Here is a 14,282-nt window from a genome sequence, read left to right on the forward strand (position 1 = left end):
AAGTAACAATAGTCTTCTATGTTGGTGAAGCGTTACTTATTTGAGGTAGTGCAATACCATGGCAACTCATTGTGAAGGTATTCACAGTATGAGATATAATTAAAATTATGCCAATCCATCTACCTTGGTAGATGATCATTGGATGCATAGTTTATTACGTATAAATGATGCAATTGCACTAACCCATATTATTAAACCCTTTCACAGTCTAGGCAAAAATATCCTTTAATTGAATACCCTTAATACTATCACTCATAAACTTGCAACTCTTTCAAAAATATATATATATGTGTTTGAGGGAATGCATGTTATTTACAAAAAATAGTAATGATGACAAATGTGTACCTATCTGAAGCTATTTTAATTTGTTATTGCACAGAAGGGTAGCATTTTGCTCGATGCTATACAAATATTAGCTTCTTGCAATGTTCACACTAAGTGATGGGGTGCCTCTGTAGCCAGGCGGGAAGGAGCAGCAGTGCATAGTAGACGCTTCTTGATTAGACCGGGTTCGAGCCCGTCACCACCAAATTCGGAGGATGCGGAAATGTCAGGGAATAACCACCGCATATCCCGGAGCAGTATGGCCTTAGTTGCTAATGCTCCTAAAAACCAAATAACAAACTAAGTGATGGTCATCCTCTACAGCAGTGGTTTTCAACCAGGGTGCCGCAACAACATTCCAGGGGTGCCATGTAATTTGGGTTTAAGTTACTTAAAATTTTTTAAAAAATTTATATATTTATTTCATTATAAAAAGGTGTACGGCATTCATTGTACCGTATCTTTCTAAATTTTTGATGATCTATAATTGTTTATTTAGTACCTCTATATAAAGAGTAAAATTATTATATGGGTATATATATAATTTGAATTATGAATTGTAATTTTGTTTATAATTATAATAACTATCATATAACATATTTTTTATATATATATATATATATATATATATATATATACACACACACACACACACACACACACACAGCCACTTACCACCTGTTGCAAACTTTAAAAAATCGTGGAAACTTATTTTGCATCCCATAGAAATAAATGAAGGTATCGTGAAAATATCGTAATGTTATCATATGTTCCGTTATAAGAATCAATTTTTGAATGCCTTTGTGATATTTTTCTAAAACACATTTTTGGGGGTCACTACTATAAAACAAAAACAATTTGCACTTTTCGGTTTATTGGGCTTTGCTGTTAGTGCAATCTATTATAAATGGGTAGTAAACTCTATCTTATTGCATTTGCAATAATACTAATAACTGGAATTCTGTGGGTTTTTACATTACGGTATTATGGTGAAATAAGTTCCCCTTCACTGAAGGTTTCAGTGAAGGGGAACTTATGTTTTTCAATCATATAAAAAACAAATTTTCGGAATCTTCTCTTCATTTCTATTTACTTATTACACTGGTGAAGGGAAAGGGACCAATGAAAAGTGCAAGTGCTGGCAGTGCTAGGAAAAGAAACAAAATTGATTTTGTTTATATGGTCAAAATCACACCGGCCTCTGGCTCACCGGGATTTCCCCGGTAAGTTTTATGGACAGTCTGCCTCTGGTAGCAGTGCTACGAAACAAAACAAAATTGATTTTACAAATGAAGATGAAATTGATTAAGAAGCAGGACAAAGTTTGTCATCTATTGCACAGAATTAGGTCTCGCTACTTCAACAGTGAATACTATTTTAAGGGACAGTGCACGTATAAAAGAACATGTTAAAGTATCAACTCATTTAAGATCAATAGTGATCACAAAACAGTGTTCAGGTGCTATATCGAAGATGGAAAAGCTATTAATAATATGGATGGAAAATCCGATTCATAAGTGAGTGCCCCTGGGTCCACTGGCCTTTCAAGCAAAAGCAAGTGGTATTTATGAAGATATTGAGGATAAGTACAGCAAACCCCGAGCCAAGTTTGTTGTAAGCAACAGTGGTTTAATAAGTTCAAGCATCGTGTTGGTTTCCAAAATATTAAAGTATGAGGTGAAGTCTCCAGTTCCGATTCTGCAGCTGTAGAGAAATTTTGTGATGTGTTGGGGAAAAAATCCCTTCTAAATCTCCACAGCCCTCATCTTCCACAGCGGCATGCTTATCAGCTGGAGACGTTGATTCTGGTAACGATGCTCTAAAGATAAAACCTGCTGAAGTTATACTTGTCTCCTCTGTCTTTTTGTAATTTTTCCTGCGCATGAGAAAAATTGAATACTTAATTCTATTTAAGTGTTCGTCGAACATTTATTTTTTGCTTCAATCAAATTTGCTAGTGCTGCATAAGCATTTAGGGAAATTCCGACTTACGTAGAGTTCCGCAGAATGCAACCCTTACATTAGTCATGGAGTGGCTGTATATATGAACACAGAGAATCCAATTATTAAAAGGTTGAAAACCACTGTGTTAGGTATTTCTTTTGGCCAAGGGGTGCCGTGAAAAAATTACTGGGACACTTAGAGGCTCTGCAAACCAAGAAACTTTGGGAACCTCTGCTCTGCAGTCTTGATGTGTTGAAGGTACATATTGTATTAGGGAAAAAAGGATCTATAGCTTTGTAAATGTTGTCAATAAGAAATAAAATCAGTTCTGGATTTTTTCTGAGATATTATTAGAGTTAAAAAAAAATTATGGGAAAATAATACATTAAAATTTCGAACATTAGTAATACTGGTGATATGTAAAATTGATGGCATACCACTTGCTGGAGAGAAAATAATTATTAACAAGATATGATCATGCCATTGCATATGATACAGTGAATTGTGAGAATACATGCATGATCGGTTTTACGGTATGCTGATGTGTTTGTTTAAATTGACAGAGACCATTGCTGTGTTATAAATTTTACAAGGCATAGTATTCTAGGGTTGATATAAGTGGATATATTTTCTGCTGGTGCCTATTTTTAACCATGCATTCAGCAATGATATGCATAACAATGTGAATATGTCATAAATTATTGTAATGCATACATTAATTATACCTTCTAGAGCTACAACAGTAAAGCAGTATCATGTTTAAATTCTAGCATACAGATGTAATTAAGCATTTAATGCAAGTTTGTGTTTATAGCCTCCCTGCTAGAGATTATTGATCGTATATAACAAAATACTTCACATATTGGTAATTAGCTCATTTGGACAAACTAATTTTTATCTGTGGTTCAAAACAAAATTCTTATTTGATGTGGGATTAAATTGTTTAAAGTGGTCTTGTTCTAGTGTTGCCTTTTATATTTATGAAGAACTATATTACCACTTCAAGACATCTTGTATATGCATTTACACTTTGTGTCTTCTTTGGTACATTAACCCAACCATTGCTGAAACAGTGTGCTATTTGAGATATTGTTGTACATCTGCATAGTGAGGAGATGAACAGTCTTACTGGAAGAAGAAATCAGAAACTTCATAAAGTTGAATCATACTCTGTTTACTCATGTCTAGGTAAATGTTCCCATTGATACTTTTCCATGAAGCAGAAAGGGCCATAAATTTTCTGTTGTGAAATAGCATAAAACATTTATTTTTGCTTGCATTCATATTTGATGACTTTAGGGATTTTGAATGCCCCCAAGTTGACTTTCCCACTCAATTGAAAAGTGGCTTAAAAAAGGATTGAGCTGTTGTGCCATCCTCTACAAATTGTATGCTTGCACTAAATGCAACTTGTAAATTTTCAAAAGTAAATGATTCCAGAGAATATGTTACACAGTTGTGTGTAACGAGGACTTTGCTGAAAGAGGTTCTCTAATGTTGCACTGTTTCATCAGTGGTTGGGGGAGGGATATGACCTCTTTTCCATGTTAGGGATATGACCAATTATAAATTAACTTATGTTGTAGTGAGTACTCCTCATAATATGTACAAAAGTCATATTGCACACTAGTCACTGGATGGTACAAAATGCTTTTTCCTTGGAGAAGCTATATTAATAACATACTCTTCCCGGTGTGTGTGAGACAGTACATTTCTGGCAGGGGTTTCAAAAATTCGGAATAGCTATCATTTGAGAATTTATTTCCTTATACATGGTTAGTATTTCATTAGCATATAAAAGTGTTTGATTCTTTTTGAATGATCTTATGTAATTGGGGTGGGGGAGTGAATATACAGCCATCTCCTAAATCTGGCAGTCCATTATTCAGCAGCACTCATTTAACAGCTACGTTTAGGAAAATAAGTGAATCCGTCAAGCCATCTGAGAATTGGCAAATTTAGTTTAGATTGGCCATTCATCAATGCAAGCATCATAGTTGATTACCAGGGCAGGACATTCAGAGGCAGAGTGGAGCACAAATAATAACCCTGCTACTAAATGTAAATCAAAAGGTTGCAAAAAACAATCTTTAAGCAATAAAGAAGGTTCCACTTATCAGCTGTCCAATGCGACAAGTCACAACTCATAATTTCGGGATACAAATTCAGACCCACAAACTGTTTTAATCACACCTCATACACTGCCCTACCATTAATATCAGTACACCCCTCCATGGATGGGGAAACGGGTCCTATGCATACAACACATCACAGAACTTGCTATGAGTATGCACACTGGGCTTCGAACAGACAGTTGCAAAAGTGAGCATGCGAGATAACACGTTCAACTGAATTAAGACTTCCAATGTGGAATGATGGTAGGATGCCACATAAGCAAGCATTCTATATGAGACATTGCAGTACTCTGGGGATTCCTAGGTCAACAGTTAGTGATGTTATATGCAAATGGAAGAGGATTGGGACTGAATCTGCCAAAAAACAGCCCAGTAAACCCCGGAAACTAACAGAATGGAACAAGAGAATTCTGTGAAGAACTGTGCGCCAAATCGTAATTTGCCATTGTCTCAAGTCACACAAACGCTCTGTTGAGAGTAGTGGGACTAATGTCAACACTAGTACAATACAAAGGACACTCCATGATATGGGTTACAATGGTTGTGTAGCTGTTCACAAGCCATTGATCACCTCAACAAATTCTAGATGCCAATTAACATGGTGTAAGGAGCATGAATCTTGGACTGTAGAGCAGTGGAAAACTGTCCTATGGACAGAAGAGTCGAGGGTTGCACTCTACCAGACTGATGGCCATTCCTGGGTGTGGCAAATTCCAGGGGAACAGTTCCTTCCTGATTGTATCTTCCTGACAATGAAGTTTGGTGGACATGGAGCCCCATGGTATGGGGCTCCTTTCATGGTTTGGCTGAGCCCATTAGTCGTTATCGACAAAACCATATGCAATATCAGGACATCCTGGACAATTATGCACTTCCAACATTATGGCAATACTTTGGAGAAAGCCCATACCTGTATCAGCAAGACAACGTGCCATTCCATACTGCTCGGGTTGTAACAGAATGGTTTGAGGATATACGGGTGTGGAAAAGTTGGATTGGCCAGCCCAGAGTCCTTATTTAGTTGAGATCGCTCAAAGAACAAGGCCAAACTGGTGGCTGCATTAAAGGCTGAGTGGAGGAACATATCACCTGACATTTATAAAAAAAACTGGATGAAAGTATGCTGCAAAATTTGAAGGCCGTCGTAAAAGCAAAAGGTTTCAGCACAAATATTAAATGACACAATAAAAGCTTTTTTTTTTTTTTTTTTTTTTTTTGTCTAAAGGCAGGTGTCTAGATATTAATGGTAGGGCAGTGTATATTTCTGCCAAGAAAAATATTTAGTAAAAATTAAATAGGTATGTGAACTCATCTCACTTATATATTTGGTGAGAGGGGATGAAAAGGCTCCAATATGCATTGCTCAAATTGATTTGAGCATAATCGAAGGGCAAAACTTAATAGAAAGTGTGTAGGGTAGTGCACTGACATCATTACTATATTGTGAAATCCTTAACATTGAGATGTTATGGCCTTATGCTTTCAGATAAGCAACTCAAATAAAGATGACTATTGTTGCTGATTCTCAGTAGATTGCTACCACCTAGATCTTTGTTGTATTCTTCCATAGCCGTATGTATGAAGTGAAGGTCATTCATATATTTCACATATCTAAACCAAAATTTTAGGCACAGGTGGATGCTGAAAGTAGTTCTCATTTCATTGAAACGAGAATTAAAGCATTATTAACAGGGAAGGTCAGTGAAATTTTCATTAATGCAGCATTTTTTGTAATGCTGCATTAATGCATTTACAACAAATAATTGTATTTCAATTTAAATATGTATTTCTTTCTACATATTTTTCCTGAGCATTCCTTCTAACAGTCTGTTAATTCTGTTTTTGTGATTCATAGAAACGAAGACGGCAAATAGATAGATCAATGATAGGAAGTCCTACAAATTTTAGGCACACTGCTCATGTTGGCTCTGGAGATATGAATATTCATGTAAGTATCTGTCTGATATTAGCATATGTTTTAATGATTAAGTGTATGTGGAAGTTATTAAATTCTATTTAAAGTACTGTTTAAAAGAATGGATAACAGGTAATAACAGCTTATAGTTTTCCATTTAAATATCTTCTGATTTAACTCATTTCATCATCTGAATATTTACTTCTTTCTTGTCAAATTATTTGACAATAGAGTAGTACAGGCCTTGCCATTTATTTTTCACTGTATGCTATAACTGGAAAATTCTTTCGATAATCAGTCATAGACACTTAGCTCTAAAATTATTGTGGTAATCATAAATGCACAAGAAAAGCAGAATTTGTTCTTTTAACATTGTAAACACTATCAGACTTAAACTCTTAGTGTTTTTGTCCCCTTTATTTTATATTTTAAATAGAAGGTTTGATTTGTAGTCTGTAATCTTAATTACTTATCTAGTAGACCCTAATAAATTTGACATCCTCAGAGAAATCTCTGAAAGTGATTTCTCTAAAAAAGTTGTATTTTGTTAAATAATACAGTAGCTTTGACCCGATCCACAGAACCGTAGTAGCCAGCATTAAACCAAAATGTTGACCCATATTGCTGGATTTGTCCAGTAAATAACGTACTTGCTTAAAATATAAAGGTCTTGAATTCAAATCCTGCCTCTGGTAATGGTGTTGCAATTGTCCAATATTTTTTAATATGAAGTATAAATAGTGAAATATGATTTCAAAAATCCAATCACCTTTAATTGTACTGTATTATTATATTGTGAACTAGTAGTGAATATATAGAAAATATGTTCAACAGAAATATGTACTGCCTAGAAAATATGTAAAATAAATAGAAATTGGCATTTGAAAATTCTTAATGGGACATAATACAAAATTTGGCACATGTGATGTTTCTTTAAATCCTGTATGAAACCTTTTGCTTTTACCCTAGCTCCTGTATGGTCAACTACTCTTGGAGAAAATACGAAACTTTTGCCAGATTTCTGAGCTTCTGTTGTATTTAACAGTGCCATTAAACTTGGACTTTATTAGTATTGCGATGACTAAACATTGTAAAGAAGCAAAGCTTGTGTATCATCTGTCAACAAAAGAAAATATAAATTTAAAAATTGTGAATAAATTAAAATATCATCCTGGTCTAATATTTTATCTACTTATAAATATTTTTATAATCCCTTCTTAAATCTACACTACCAAGCCAGATGGTAACTTGTTCCAATAATTGATATAATCTTCAAATCAGTATTCCCTTTGTTTGCATCATTGTCATAGAAAGAGAAAATATGCTTTATCATTAAGATTGCTTAGCCCTTTTAAGGGCTTGTACATCTCAGTCAGATGCCTAGTTCCCAAAAAAACTGGAGTACTCTTCCTGTAAGAATATTTCTTTATGTTTACAAGTAATTCAAGTTAATATTCTTTCTAAAATGGGACTTCCAGACCTATATACAGTATTCAAAATATTGTCTGGCCATCAAGTTGTACAGTGGTTTAATTACCTCTTTATTGCTACTGGAGAAATTTCTGTATATAATTAAGTTCTCCATCTGCTGCTCTAGTAGTTATACCTGTTGAGAGAACTTTTTATTTTAGACTTAATTCCCCTCCCCCAAGTTGATACACAGTCAACTTTAAAATCCAGCACCCTCAGAGATTGAGAGGTGTTGGATTTTAAAATTAATCCGGATTTTAGAGAGGTATACTTTAGTGGTTAAGCAACTTTAAAGGACCCATTTTAATCCAATCAATGGAGCCTTTATCTCATGGCTATTCCCAACCTCGTGTTGTTTGGCATTACAAGAATGCAAAATGGGATGACCTGCGAGATTTCTTTTCCTTGGTCGGATTACTGTTTCAAAACTTTTGATATCAACGTTTGCTCAGATTATGTCAGTGAAATTATTCTTGTAGGAATGGAATCCTTTATTCCATACTCCACTTTGAAATCTCGTCCTTTATCTAAACCTTGGTTTTCCAATAAATGTGCTAAGGCTGTTCAAGAGAAGAATGTTGCATATCGTAATTGGCTGATTTCCAATTCTTCAGTTTCATTTTCTGCCTACACCAAAGTTCGCAGCAATTGTAAAGCAGTTATCAGTCCAAAACTAGATTTTGAACAGGCTAAGAGTAGAAAACTTGCATTCTTGCCCTAATGGTAGCCGAGCATTCTGGTGTCTTGCCAAAGTTATTGGCTGCAACTTTTGCACATCTTTGCTCCCACCTCTGTCAAAACCAGATGGTTCTGTCGTCACTTCAGCCAAGGATAAAGCTGACTTGCTAGCATTCCATTTTTCTTCCGATTCATGTATTAATGATCTTGGTAAAACATCTCCCACCATTCCCAACACGCTCCATTCAATGCCTACTGTGGTCTTCCTTCAAAAGGCTGTCAGAAGGATTTTGACAAATCTTGATGCAAAGAAAGCTCCAGGTCCTGATGGTATTTCTCCCCTTTTTCTCAAAACCTGTGCTCCTGAACTTACTCCTGTTATTTGTCACATTTTTTTCACTTTCTTATTCCAAAGGTGTTTGTCCTTTTTCCTTCTGCTTGGAAATTTGCTGATATTCAGCCAGTTCCTAAAAAGGGTGACAAAACCCTCCCATCCAATTATTGTCCCATTGCAATTACTTCTACTCTTTCTAAAATAATGGAGAAATCAATTAACTGCCAACTCTTAAACTACCTAGAAACCTTCTGTCTGATCAATGATTGCCAGTATGGATTCTGTCAGTGTCAATTGGTGATATTCTGACTTATGTTACCCATTTATGGACAAATTCAATGGAAAAGTTCGGTGAAACACAAGCAGTTGCTCTTGACATCTCAAAGGCTTTGATCGTGTTTGGGATAAAGGTCTTCTAAACAAGCTTCCGTCTTATGGTTTGCCAACTGTTTTTTGTAATTGGTTATCCAGTTTTCTCTCTGATCGCTCACTGAGGATGATGGTAGATGGCTCTCTGTCTTGTAACTTCTCCACTAATGCCGGTGTCCCCCAAGATTTAGCTCTTTCCCCCACTCTTTTCCTCATATATTAATGACCTTCTTCCATTGACTGGAAATCCTATCCATAGTTTTGCCAATGATAGCACTTTTCATTCCACTTTCCATTTTGAGAAACCTTGCCCTGCTCAATCAGCTTCAACTTCTTGAATATCTGCTACCAATTCCTTAAATGCTGATCTCCAGTGTGGCAAAAACAACTTAGTTGATTTCAATCCTTCTAAAACTCAGTCTTGTCTTATATCTCACAAAAAAGGATTCTTCTGCTCCTATGCTTATCTTTTGGTGACAGTCCGATTTCTAGGCAAGATGATATATCTATTTTGGGGATTACCATGACTTCTAATCTCTCTTGGCACAAGCACATTACAAATATTGCTTCCTCTGCATCTAAAAAACTTGGTTTTCTCTTTCGCTCTTGGCATTACTTTTCTTCCAAACAGCTGTTCACTTTGTACAAATCGCAAATCTGCCCTACCATGGAATATTCTTCCCATGTCTGGGGCAGTGCCCCCTAAACCTCTCTCAGGCTTCTAGATTCCATTCAGAAGAGGGCAGTTAGGTTAATTAATGGTTCATCTCTAACAGTCTCTCCACTCGCTCTCTCATAGATCTACTGTTTCTGCTGCATACCTTTTCTACAGATACTTCCGCGGGCACTGTTCTTTTGAATTGGTTTCTATAATTGCCGCTCTCTCTTTCAAAACAGTCAGAACACGTGCCACCACCAGCCAACATCATTTACTGTTCAACTTCAAACTCACAGAAACAACTTTTCATCTTCCTCGTTTATTCATTGAACTGCTATTTTCTGGAACAATCTTCCTTCATACGTATTTCCTGAAAATTAGTCTGCAGAAGTTCAAGTCTGATGTCAGCAAATATCTTTCATCTTTTCAACCTCTAACCCAAGCACTGTACTAAGTGTTGTAGGTTCTAATACCTCTCGTTTGGGGTTTTCTTAAAAAAAAAAAAAAAAAAAAAAAAAAAAAATGGTAAGCCTGTACGCACTCACAACTGAACTTAATTACATCTGTAAAGATTAGGGATAGGAACAAGAATATTAACATGAAAAGGCATTGGTTCTGCAAATTGAAGCACCTGGAAACTAGGAACCTTTGAGGAGATCTAATTGAAGTATTTGAGGCTTTGAATGGATTGAGTAAGGTGTTTGCTGAGAATTTTTCTTCTTACTCAGACTACACAGAAGGAGCATAAATTCAAATTGAGAATGGATGGTTGCAGGATAGATGTCCAGAAATTTGCATTCAGGCAGCAGTTGGTTGATTGTTGGAACAAACTCCCATCTGGTGTTGTAGAGGTGGGTAGTTTGAAAAGTTCTAGAAAGAACTAAAACTGTTAGAGGGGGATGGTGATATAGGAAGGTGTGTGCGTGCACTTCCTTGCATCATTTGCCACTGCTAACCCTAAACACTTATAACAACTATCTTCTCTTTTCATCTGTTTTTGCAGACAGCAGATTTAAATCTACATGGTTAATGCAATGGTCTTAATTCTCACAATGGAAGAAAACTTGCATTTATAGTACGTTGCAGAGTATTGCACTACTTTCAACAGATAGTTTTAGCTATATTACCATTTTGAAAACTGATTTCATGTACTGCTGGCAGCTCACATTGAACAACTTCTTTACAACTGTTGTCTGTGTGTTGCCAATAGAAATCCCCTGTTATCTAATTAGAGACCAGTTGGATCCGAAACAGGCTTTGATATCAGTTTCATCTTTTAAATAAATGCCCACTTACCTCTTTTGGAAAAGTCATCTGTTTGAAAGTAGTGCAATAGCAGGGCAACTCATTGCAAAGTCAAGTTTGTTCTGTTGTGATAATTAAGATCATTGTAGTATCTAGTACTTCAAATCCCAATGGCTGAAAAATATTAAAGAATAAGATAATCCTGCAAACATCTTATAAAGAAAGAAATTTCATCTTTTTTTTACATGGATTCTTAAAGAAATCACTGATAGAAGTACCAGATTAGTCTGTCCTCGTATAGCACGATAGTTGTGTTCCTAGAAACCCTCGTGCAATGCAAAATCGTGCAATATGAACAACAGGCCCTATGGGAAAAGTGGGGTTAGGTGCCGACCACCCAAGATTGAACACACATTTGGAACCAAAACATTACCAAACACAATAAATAATCGGGTAATTTTAATCGTTATAAAATACTTACGTATTTTATAACGATTAAAATACGTAATAAAAATATAATATTTTTTATTATAATATAATAAATAATAAATATTTTTATTATTTATTATATTATAATAAATATTTTTTATTATTTTTTAATACTAAAAGTATTTTTTACGAATTAAAAATTTATTATATTAAATAAAATAGTAATAAAATACTTACGTATTTTATAATACGTAAGTATAAATTATAATACGTAAGTCGTAATAAAATGCTTACGTATTTTATTACGTAATAAAATATTGCTAATGCTTTTGCTTCTATCGTAAGCAAACTTGTTTTTTGTTTGATTTTCTATCCAAACAGGTGACAGGCGTTTCATCTCTTCCAATTCTTGTCTTAATCTAATGGATTTTAATTACACTTTGAGTCGTTTCCACTATGAAAGTTGTTTTTATTTTCTCCGCATTCTTTGTAATTCTCGGCGTTGCCTCATTTAGGTCTGTAGCACGTGCAATATCACATGGTCTTTCATTTCGCTCAAAGCGTTTCACAACTTCATATTTTTTTCTCTATCGACAGAGGTGGACTGGCCATAAGCCTTACTGGGGAAACCCCGGTGGGCCGGAGGCCGGTGTGATTTTGGCCATAAACCATAGTATGAGGCCACTATAAATTTTCCCGGGTAAGAATTTTTGACCCAGTCCGCCTCTGTTTATCGTTATTGCTTTTTTTTTTTCTCTCTCTGAATCTGCAGTGTCTTCGCCAGGACGCTTCCTTTTCACACCTTTTAAGTATTTTACTAAGTTTTATGGAATAAAGCACAATTACAAAACAAGGAGGCATGCTTAATACACATAAACAAAGCTGCGCGTGTATAGCAACTGAATAAACAACACCGTAAAGGCCGAGATACACTATTAACACCCCACATTTTACTAAAGCACATTTCTGGGGGTTACTACCATAAAACAATAAAAACAATTTCCAGTTTCGTTTCTGCTAGTGGAATCTGTTATAAACTGGTTGTAAACTCCATCTAATTGCATTTGCGATTATATCGATAGCTGGAATTGTGTTGGTTTTTACGTTATTATGGTGAAATATGTTTCCCCTTCACTGATATAAAACACATAAATACATTTTCAGAATCTTCTTCATTCCTATCGTGTTGCGTTCGGTTGGGGTGATTCCGCGTTCGACTGCCATTTCTTGTAAACACAAAGGCGAATCGTGCATAAGCGAATTCGGTTCGTGTTATATAAGATAACGTTCCCCTATTTATAAATCGTGTATGATCGAATTCGTGTAATGTAAACACGTGTTATATGAGGACCGACTGTACTTTTTTTTTTTTATGTGCTGGATTTTATTGAGATTACTGTGACTGACATAAGTAACATAGCTAACAAAATATATCCAAATGAACTTTAGCATTGAAGCATAATCCCCCCCCACCTCTTTTTATTAGCTGTATAATTTGTCTAAAACTTGTTTTAGCTACATACCCTGGTTCTCATTGTTAACAGCCTTGCCCATTTTAATATCAGCTACAAATTTTGACATTAAATCTTTAACGAAAATTACAAATAACAGAACCCTTTATCCATTTCTCCAGTTTATGCATAACACATTAATGGGAAACTGACAAAAACCTTTCTAAATTCTGAAAAAATTATCAGTTTTTATATGCATCCATTTCCTTTGTTCACTACCTTGTAATATTATACTAGAAAGATCAGAGATCTTTCCTTAACAAAACCATGTATGACCCTCTTAATAGTATAACATTCATCCTTAATCATAGATATCATTTTTCCAGCCACAGAAGTCAGTTACAGGCCAGAAGTTCCACAGATCAGTCTTAGAATCCCAAGTTTTATGGGTGAGATATTTGCATATTTCTATTTCCAGTAATTAATATTCTGTATTCTATCTTCTGAAACTCTGCATGATTCTCAGAATGCCTTCATTATTATAGAAAAGGATTTATTGACCTTTCTTTCCTCGTTTTTTCAGCAAAATTGAATAGATACATCAGCCCTTTGTGCTTTCTTCAATTTTAAACCATGCAATAATTTCTCCTTCAGAACTTTCTCACTAGTCACATTCATTTAATGCTAAATAATTATTGGCTAAACAAACAGGTCTTTTTCTCCTAAAAAGTATATGCTTGTGTGAATAAAGGGGGGGAATCTTTTCAAGTTCAATTTTGGGTAATCTATACTGTTCCCACTTCCCTACAGTAGGCTAATGTTGGTTTGTTCCTTTTTTTTTTTTTTTCGATTTTACCTATGCAAAGAACCTTGGACATCTTTTTTACAAGTTTTTTTTTTTTTTTTTTTTCATGATCTTGGAAAGTTCTAGTTATGTGACTATTAGTTGATTTGCTTAACTAATGAAATTTTTGAACCTATTGTAAAAATGTGACTTAACCTCAATATAAATTGAGACAGACATCTCCGTAGATATGAATAGTCGTGGAAATTTGTTTTGGATTTTATAGAAGTTAGTCAGTCATTCAGTGGCTTGTAAAGTGAATCCCAAGGCAGGTTCTGAAATGGCATTAATTAAACATATTTCTCTAGTAAATTGAATGTGCTGGGTGTATGGAAACAATCCTTTATTTACATCTCGGTAAACTTTTTTTTTTTTTTTTTTTGTAGCAAATTCACATGGAGTTTATATTTCATTAATTATATTCCCCTTGTTTTGTGCACATTGGTCTGTTTAATTAAGTTATAAAGGCTAAACAAATGCATGAAC

The 14,282-nt window shown here is 35.0% G+C and overlaps 1 protein-coding gene across 2 annotated transcripts in view; it reads left to right on the top strand.

Moving 5' to 3' along the window:
• Spec2 (CDC42 small effector protein Spec2) overlaps positions 1 to 14,282 on the top strand; it is a 59,792-nt gene that overhangs the window by 24,037 nt on the left and 21,473 nt on the right. For both annotated transcript variants that reach the window (XM_090384112.1, XM_090384104.1), the window contains exon 3: positions 6,259 to 6,351. In XM_090384112.1, coding sequence (XP_090240238.1) covers positions 6,259 to 6,351 — 93 coding nt within the window. The remainder of the gene's footprint in view (positions 1 to 6,258; positions 6,352 to 14,282) is intronic.

This window comes from Mastigoproctus giganteus, chromosome 1 (genome assembly GCF_048544385.1).
Source record: "Mastigoproctus giganteus isolate SK-2022 chromosome 1, ASM4854438v1, whole genome shotgun sequence".
In the NCBI taxonomy this organism is placed as follows: domain Eukaryota; kingdom Metazoa; phylum Arthropoda; class Arachnida; order Uropygi; family Thelyphonidae; genus Mastigoproctus; species Mastigoproctus giganteus.